Source organism: Numida meleagris, chromosome 12, assembly GCF_002078875.1.
Source record: "Numida meleagris isolate 19003 breed g44 Domestic line chromosome 12, NumMel1.0, whole genome shotgun sequence".
NCBI classification, from domain to species: domain Eukaryota; kingdom Metazoa; phylum Chordata; class Aves; order Galliformes; family Numididae; genus Numida; species Numida meleagris.
The window spans coordinates 14,852,673-14,862,433 of NC_034420.1; the positions used below are offsets into that span (position 1 = coordinate 14,852,673).

Here is a 9,761-nt window from a genome sequence, read left to right on the forward strand (position 1 = left end):
GTTAAAAAGCATCACTGAAATGACCATGGATGCTCAGCCCCAAAGTGCACACTCTGGAGGCACAGCCCAAACCAAGCGCAGCCCAGCTTTGCCACAGCATCAAGGAGATTAGTTCAGACACAAAGAGCCCAGTTTAAACCAAGTCACTGAGATAAGCAAACAACTGGTCAGCACCTTCGGGGCCAGCTGCACCAAACCCACTGAATTATCCCCCAAGGAAAGACAGGGAATTTACAGGAAAATAGCACAAGCATGGACTTCTTCCATTGAACAGCATTGCCCCTGCTCTATGTAAGACCATTTTCACCCAAGGAGCTTGAACATGTTAGATTTTCCAGCAAACAAGGCTGCCAGGTTTGCTCCTCAGGGTGTAAGCTAGAAAACTAACACAGAGCCTGGTATTATTCCAAAGATGACATACTGTTAACTTACGATCCATTCTAATGCAGATGTACAACTATGATTTACTTCATACTTGCACACGAGAGAGGGATTCTCCAGTGGAGAAAGAATACTATTGGATGTGGATTTCCCCACCTTGCTTGTCCCACTCATTGTGGCCGAGCACGTCAATAGTTTTCCAACTTCAGCAGAGGCTAAAACTCTGGCTTCTGGGTTCTAATTACTTGGAAGGGAGATGTTTCTCCCATGGTTTAAATATTTTGCTCTCCGCTTTCCTTCCGTGCAGGGTTTACGAAGAATAGGAGGAGGCGGCACGAGGAATGGAGAGGACTCCCTTGGCTGGCATAGGACTGGGCTCTGCAGAAGGTTATTTCTCTCTCACAGACACAAGACACAAACTCTATATTATTATAAAGCACTTTTTACCAAGGGTCAGTTTTTACATTTTATAGCCGCGTGCAAAAGGCTTCCAGATTTCACGAGCATCTGTTGCACTTCAGATTTCACACCCGCCTGCTTTGTACAGAGGTTGGGGGAAAAAAAAAAAAAACAAACTCATGCTTGGTGTTTTAAAGAGGTTTTGTTGGTTCGGTTTTGTTGCTTCCTGCTTTTTTTTTTTTAAATTGTTATTCATTCATACTTCACTATGATTGCAATTGAGCTTTATAAGCTCATTAGACGACGTTTGTAAGGCATTCTCCAGCTGTGTCCCTCACTCCTTGGCACTGGGGAAGCCTCAAGGCTGGGGCTGTTGGTCACATTGGCAGCCCCCAATGGGGCAATGCTGGGACAGAACAGGAGCTGGGCGAGGTGCCACCAACACGCAGTGGCCGTGGTGCAGAAGTGAGGTCCCTTGGCTCATCAGCAAGGGAGCATGAGCACCACTCACGTACCTCTTCCTTAACAGACCTGGGGTCTTGCTGCAAGGTGAAGTGTACCACACCCCCATCTAATGTTTCCTACACTAGAGAGCATTTCTAGGTCTTTTTTGTTACTAAGAACACGTTTAATTTTTTTTTTCCTTCCTCCACCTGAAGTTCTCACAGGAAGTTTGTGGCTTCAGTACTCAGACATTTTAAGCTTCAAGACTATTGTGTATGATTTCCTAGATTTGTAGCAAAAAAAGCCTTTAAAAGGTACCTTTTTATGAAAAATACATTAGGGCAAACATATAAATACCTATGTTTTAGTCACAATACAACATACTCATTATTTTGAATGTAATACTTCAACGTTAAGCAAAGCATTCCTCTTTTTAAAATAACAAAACTACCTTTTCATTTGTAAATACACTATAGGAAGTCTCCCTATACTATCTTTCTGTATAATGTACTGTACTGCTAAATTATCATATGCTATTTAAATGTTTGAAATATTTAGAAGGTTGCATGCAGGTTTCATATTTCTTTCTAAGACAAATGGAAAAAGTAATAAAAATATATTTAAAAAAAATCTGACCATTGCTCCTAGAATTCCTTCAGGAACTTCAACCATTTCCAATCACTTATTTCAGTGGGCAATTTCATGGAGGGAAAAGCACTAAATCAGAGGCTGATTTAGAGTCAGGGCAACTTGATGACAGCAGGGTTAGAAGAGTTGTTCTGGTGGTGTTTAATTCCCTTTTTCATTTTAGGATTTGGACTTTACCTAAATACTGAGGAATCCTGCTACACAAACAATGGCTGTGCCATGTGCCTATAGTCACAGCTGTACAGTTATGTTAAATAAATATAAGCCAGCCACCCTGGATGTATATAAAAGAGTAAAATACAGCTAGTTAGAAGAGACCTCAGCTAGAGGAGGGAAGGCTGTAAATGAAGGGCTGTGAGCCTGCTCCTGGTCTCTTCTTGCAGTTTCAGCCCTTGCCCAAACGGACAGACCTTGCACCCAACACATCTCCCACCCAGCTCCTCTCGGATCCCTCGGGGGGTTCAAGGCACAACAGAGTGATATTCTCAAGCCCTGAGGATCTGAAAGGAAAAGCAGCAGGTAGGAAGAGGAGAGCAAGCAAGGTTCTACACTCATTAAAGCCAGTCCTGCCCTGAGCAGCCCCAACCCTGACAGTGTTATCCGCACTACCCGAGCTCAGCAAACCATGCCATATCCAGGCAATGCTCAGCCTCACTCAAGGAGTTTTCTCCAGTTTAGACAACAAATAAAGCACAAACATGTATATTTACTGTGCTAACCTTCCCGCAGAGATAAAGAATGGAACACTGACATCTCACAGCTCGATCCTGCACAGGAATGCAGCAATACCTTTTAGGAAAATGCTTGAGGAAGATCCCGGGGTAAATAAAAATAAAACCTCGGGGGACAGCAACTGCAAGGCAGTGCTTCAGGCTGAGCTCTGACACTGTGGGCAAACCCAGACCCAGGGCTATGCCAGCTGCCCCCTGCATTTCCCAGCTCCCGTTTTAGTGAAAGCCGTCATTCTGCCCTGAGGAGGCTCCAGTTCAACACGTCAACAGGCTTCAAGAAACAGCTCACACCAGTTTAACAACGAGGCAATGAACCTCCTGGAAAAGCATTGCTGCTGCTGCACAAGGAGTGGTTAGCACCATTGGGAACACCGTGCACAGCTCCGGTTGCTCAAAATGCAGCACACAGTGATTCACATTCACAGGACAGAGTCTGTGCAAGCAAAACTTAGCTCTGGGTTTGTCTGCCAGACCAAAGCCACTAGGAATAGCCAGACACAGAGGAAACCAGATGTGCACACTGGAAATGCCCTCTGGGTCTCTTCAGACTGAAGCATCTATGCTAAAATGGTCAATATATGTATGTATATGCATACATAGGTACCTCCCCAATTAGATTTGGCAGCAACCTCAAGGTCCACCTTTGTTCTTCCAGCAGGTTGCAAGGAGGAGCCCACTCCCTTCCCCTATATAGAAATCACACATTTATCCTTTGGGACTGAAAAATGAGGCCCCACCACAGGGACAGGGACATCTCCTGCATCCCCAACCCTCCCTGCCCTCTGCCGTGGGTATCACCTGCTCAAGAGCAGTTCCACCAGCTTTTATTTTAATAAAAGCACAAGGCTGAACCCAGCAGCTGCAGTGAGCTGACACAATACGGGGGGACCTCTTCGGCAAGCACACTACATGGGATTAGTAATGTTATACAGATCCTTTCACCACTTGCCTTTCACTTGCTCATATATGGTCTGGGTCAGCAATGGACAAAAAGTTTATTAAGCAGCGACGGCTGGCTGCTGTGTGTGGGGGACAGCACAGTTCCACTGCTGCCGTGCCCCTGAACTCCTCAATCAATTAAACATCAGGCTTGGCCCTCACTGACCCACATTGGTAGAAACAGGAGCAAATGGAAATAAAACCAGTGCCCTGCACCCTGCCCAGGGTCACTGTGCCTTGATGTGGTGAGCAGACTCTACACAACCCAGCATGGTTCAGCAGGCTCTGCTACAAGCCCAGGCACCCCCAGAGCACACTCCCCATCAGGTCCAAAGAAACACTAGTCACGCTTCCTGTTCCTCCCCCCCCCTCCAAAGTCGCTTCCAAAAATGAAGCATCTGAACCCAGATGTGCACAGCATCCAAAGAGCTCACTGATTCCAATTCACCCAGCACCTTTGGCAACAGGCAGACTGTTTTTTGGCTGAGTTTGGGTTCTGGATCCAGGGGGTTGGGCAGCCTATTTCACAAGCCTCAGCCACACTGATTTCATTTCAGAGTGGCTCTCAGTTTCAGCCCTCAGTAGCATTTCCACTGACGCACTTATGATGGTATTTCTGCTTGTTCAGTTTCCTGCCTTCAATTGGAGGTGTGTGAACACAAATGGAACTGAGGATTTCCTTGCATCTTTCACCGCCTGTGCCTGCTCTGTCAAAAACTGTTTGTTACTCACCAATTCCCCTCCAATCCCAGACTGCTAAGAGCTGAGTGGCCCCTGGGAGGTGCTCAGTTTGCCCAGAAAAGGTGCACCAGATATCCCTGTAACCAGAACATGGTTCTAGGGACATGGTTTAGTAGACATGGTGGTGGTGTATTGATAGCTGGACTCTGATTGTAATGGTCTCTTCCAACCTTAACGATGTTAAGATTCTATATCTCCCCCATAGTTGCCTCCTTGCCCATAACTCCAATTATGAATGTCCAACCAGCACGTGGGGACCCTGCCCAGATGGTGATGCCACAGCATCTCTCAATTCATATGAGAAGTACTAAAATGTTTAACATCCAGCACAAAACCATAAGTTGGTTTGTAGGTTCTTTCCAAGGTACCCTCACCCCTGTTAGCCTGCAGGACACAAGACAAAGCAGGGCAGGATCCACGGGGCCCAACCACCTGGGTTCAGCAATTTCTGTCCTGGGTCAGCAGTCCCAGTTGCCGTGCTGGAGGAAAGCAGGGCTGAAAGGACATCTAGTGGCAACTGAACTCTGCTCAGACAGCCCAGGGACACCTCCACAGCCCGGAGACTGCACGTGGGATAAATCAGCTCATCGCACTGCTGCTGATGGGAACGCTCCGCAAAAATAAATTTGCGTTTCCTTACCCAAGCATGGGAAGCCCCCAAAGCAAAGAAAATGCAGCAGTCCTGCTGTGCGGTGGATTTGGACAACACTGCTCCACAGGCACTTAGGCACAGTTGTTCAGGCACCATTGTTGGCCTGCAAATGCAAGATGTGCACACTTAAGGCACAGTGTGCAAGAGGACACTTGGCTGCCACCACATCTGCAGGAGCCACATCCATCCCACCTGCACAGGGCACTGAGTTACTGCACAGCGCACCCCAAACCATCAGCACATCGAGGTCTCTGCCCCACACAGCCACGTGCCAGCCTTGTCCTCCTGCTGCCGACTCCCAGGCAGCCCCAGCCCAGCTGATGTTCCCCAGGTGTTGTGTTCAGTTCATACCCTTGGATCTGACTGCTGGACTTTCCAACAGCGACACAAAGAAAGACATGCACACTATCATCCTGGATGCCTCAAGAGGACAACTTGCTCTCTCTTGCTGGGTATAAGCAGATAATCATCCAAACATGAAAATAAAGCCAAGATCCCTGGAGGGAATGCTTTACAAACATGCAACATGCACTACCATTTATCTTATAAAGCATAAGCAACATGTTGCATTTCTGATCCTTTTGCCAACCTCTGCAAAACACTCATCTCCTCTTTGATTTTTCCTCTCATCTTTTGCCTGTTTACATTATCAGCTCTTCGGGCAGAAGGCATCGAGCCCAACAGGAGCTGCTCCAAGCAGGCATGTGGGACCTGGGAGGGAGGGATGACATGATGGGACACAGGGTGACAGGCAGCCAAGACCTGAGCAATCATCATGCCCGGGCTTTTGTTTTTACTTCCCACTAAACAAAAACCGTTGGTGAAGTCCTTTTGGATGAGCTTCAGATCCTCTTCTCCCCTCCCAGAGAAAGAGAAAGGAAAGCCTTTTGGTGTTTGCTTGAGGCTGATAATTACAGGAATTAATTATGATTTATTCCCATCATAAATCTTGGAGCAAGAAAAGAGTTTTGAGGCTTGCAAGATTTGCTGGATGACAGAAGCAAAACAGCTCTAATTGCCCTTCTTTGTTGTGTTTAATTAAGGATTCTGTAGCAACTGATCCCTGTGTCTTTGCATGGTTAGAGACCTGCAAGGCAAAACAGGGCTCTCTGCAGAGCCACCAATGGCAGCTTTGTTGGGTTACTAGGCACTGTGTTCTGCAGCTGAACACTCAGGGCTCCCAGAAAAAGAAGCTTAAAAAGGAAAAGAAATGCTACCACAGGCTTAAAAAAAAAAAAACTTGAGCAATTTTGAGCTCACTTCTAATCCCAGATGAAGTCTTTTGTCTTTGTCCCTCAGCATTTTTGCCTCATTATTGCCCACTCGATTATGCTGCATGTAAATATTTCATTTCCATTACCTTCATAATCACACCATTTACATTTTTCCATGGGGTTTACTTCAGCTTCCTCTTTAAGTCTTGAAGACTTAGCACTTCTGCAAATACATTAGTAAAAAACTAATCCCACCTGGAGCTACTTGAACCAGTAATTCAAAGTCAGGCCACTTCCTCTCCAGCAGGAACCAGTTTGCCAAACATTGCCTTTCCAGTTCAACCTGTGAGTGCTCCCTCTCCTTTCTCTACACAGCAGCATAAGCCTGCCAGGGAAATGAGTTCTTCACTACAGTAATCAGCATCACATGGTGACACCTGGCCTCAAGCAATGCCACCAACCTACAGGAGAGGAAGCTCCCTTCTGCCCAGACTCTGCAGAGGTAATGGAGAGGAGAGCAGGAGATTATCAGGAGCACCTGTGGATCTGAAGGCACCTGGGACAAGATTTTTTTAGAAGTAAAGGCTTGTCGGATTTATCATACCCGTGAAACCTCTAGCTTCTTAGATAAGGGAAAAGGGAATGCAACAAAGGAGGAAAAAACCAACACATGCACAGATAGGAAAACACAAAATATGCATCAGTAACAATCAGAGCAACCATTTCTGGCCTCAAGTGCTTTGTATAAACCATTAGGCTGATATAATAACCCCAGTCCCAACCTAAGATCTCTTCCCAGCCCTAATGACACCTGGGCATAGCCACATATGCCAAGAAGGGTTATTGCTTAAGATCTTGATTACTTCTACCATCCAAATGACAACAAGAGCTGTAAAGCAAGCTGAGGAGCACAGAGTTGAAACACAAATTGAAAGATGTTGCTTTCCCATAGAAAAACATTCATCCTGTTTTACTAGAGACACAGCCTGTGTCACGATGACCCAAGGAGCTGACTGAATACCAGCACTCTGCTTTAAGGGCAATTACAACATTACAGTCCACAGGAGAGAGGAACTGGGTGTACAGCTCCAGGGGCTGGACAGGACCTTGAGCCCTGCAAGGACTTGCTCCAGTGACTCATTACTCATAATGAAGATGTGGAGCTGATAATGCTCTTTTTTCCACCTACCTTCTCCCTTTTTTTTTTTTTTTTTTTTTAAATATAATCTTTCATAGAATACGCTGCATGCAACAATTCACTACAAGCAACAACAAGAACTTGGCTGAACCAACCGGTAGATACCAAAGGGAAATTTTAAAACGGTCACAAAACAAACAGCAGTCATAAAACATTCAACTTCTCACACTCCGAAAAAAACTTAAAGGATTTTCCACGCTTACCTGACGCAGCTAGCAGAGCCTTCGCCAGCTCCACCGCGTACAGAGCAGCAGCTGAGTAGAGACTGACACCGTGTGGCTGCTCCTGGCCTTTACAAACCAGGAAGGTTGGGCTCAGCCCCTTTTCTAGGAGAGGCTGTGGGTGGGGTGCATAAATTAGGAGCTAAATTCCCAGCACCTGCCGTGCAACACGGGTGGTTTGAGTTGAGTTGAGTTGAGTTGAGTTGAGTTGAGTTGAGTTGAGTTGAGTTGAGTTGAGTTGAGTTGAGTTGAGTTGAGCTGAGTTGAGCTGAGCTGAGTTGGTCAGTCATTAGCAGATTAACAAAGATAAATAACGATATATTTTTTAAAAAATCATACATTATTTATTTATTTATAATTAAAACCGCTTCTTTGGGATTGGAGCCATTTGTATACATATTGAAAGCCCTAATACAAGTAATTAAAAAAAGCAATTTTATGAATGATGCTTCCCTGCGATCTCGCAGCCTGGCTCCCTCCCTTGGTTTGCACAGCAGGGTTAGAGGTTCAGAGACTTTCCTAGCTCTGACAGCTGCTTTGGAGGAGTTCGGCTGCACTGACTCCAGAAAAATTATCTCTAATTCCCAGCAGAATAAGTGGAAATAAGATCAGGTCTTGAAGTGCATTAAACTCGCTCTGAAAGAAAAATCAATCCTATGGGCTTACATCCAAGAGGGTTAAAACCAAGGGAAGACTATAGTCTCAAGAAATACATTCACTTCCCAATTAGCAATTGCACTTATTTTGCAATTTTCTGTGAGTGTAGAATTTATTGCAATTTAATGCACTCTGAAATTGTAAAAGAAAGCATCCCTGCAGCAGAGGCTCAGCGGAAACACATCAGCCAAGCCCGTCTCCCCTCATTAGCCAAGGACTGCGCAAGTGCATGCAGCCCCTGGAAGAAAAACTCACCTGGGACATTTACTTTTACCGTGCTGTCTTCCTAACTCTCTCACTGTAATACTTAGAAACTATGATGTTTGGTTTTTTTTTGTTCTGGGTTGTTTTATTTTATTTTATTTTAATATATACCCAGAGTTGTTATCGGTGAAAGAAACACTATTCGGCTGTCAGTGATGGAGAGCAGCACTGAGCCCCCCCAGGTCACTGTGGCTGCTCACCCTGCCAGTGGGAGGATTCAAGCCAAGAGCTGAAGATTGTTAAACCTGTATTTTTGTCCCTGTAGAATGGGGAAATAAAAAAGATACGCTGCACATCTAGTGCTAAGGTAATTGACTGCAAAGCAACCCAGTTAAGTGGTAGCCACAGGCCATTTAAGTCCATGCAAAGCACTCCTTGAAATTCCAGAAAGCGGAGCAACTCTACAAGTAATTTAACATTTGATTTTGACTAAGACTGATGTGGGTTTTTTGGTTTTTTTTTTGTTGTTTTTTTTTTGAGAAGCAATAAGGCATTTTTCAAGTGTAGTGTACACATGTTCACACACGTGTCTGTGTGTGGATGCACACATGGGGCTGCTCCCCAGCCTGGCCCTGGGAGCTGGGAAGGAAGCAGGCAGTGCTCTGGAGAGTGCAGCCCTTGTACGGACAATGCCAGGGAAGGGATTATACCAGGGATTAACATCTTAAACCCCCTCACCAGCCCTTCCGACGTGAAGATCATCTGGCCAGCAATTGTCCTGCTGTCTCCGGGACTGATGCATCCAAGATTCAAATCTGAGTTTCAGGTGAAGTGGATGAGAGCTGCCTCAGCCCCCAGTCCCAAATCTGAGCTTTGTGGGTTTTCTCCTTTTCTTTCAGCCATTCTCTCCGTTTCTCCTGCCGTGACCGGGAGGAGACCTCACGAGCGCTTTTCTTGTCGCCTGCCTCCTCCTAATTCTGGGTAATTTATCCCGTATTAAAATTCCCTTAAGGAAGAAAGGCCCAGAACCCAACACCTGCTATGCAAATGGCAGCAAATCCCTGGCCCCACGGCAGGCGGTGTGGACCCGCGGCTGCCGGTGGTCCTAGAGCTTCCTGCCTGGTCCTGAAAACCCAGACTAGTACTGGGGGGCCTGGAGCACCCGCAGGAGTTCAGGTGTGGATGCATCAAACAATTACATTGCTTCAGGTCTTCACAGATATCTTTGATGTAAGGAAAAGGAGAATGAGAATGAGAATGAGAATGAGAATGAGAATGAGAATGAGAATGAGAATGAGAATGAGAATGAGAATGGGAAGGGGAAGGGGAAGG

General features: G+C 45.8%; 1 protein-coding gene across 1 annotated transcript in view; it reads left to right on the top strand.

Moving 5' to 3' along the window:
* Window positions 1-952, top strand: part of CXCL14 (C-X-C motif chemokine ligand 14) — a 6,591-nt gene extending 5,639 nt beyond the window's left edge. Inside the window, exon 4 of the mRNA XM_021410715.1 lies at window positions 689-952. Within this exon, the coding sequence (XP_021266390.1) occupies window positions 689-704 (16 nt within the window). The 3' untranslated portion in view covers window positions 705-952. The remainder of the gene's footprint in view (window positions 1-688) is intronic.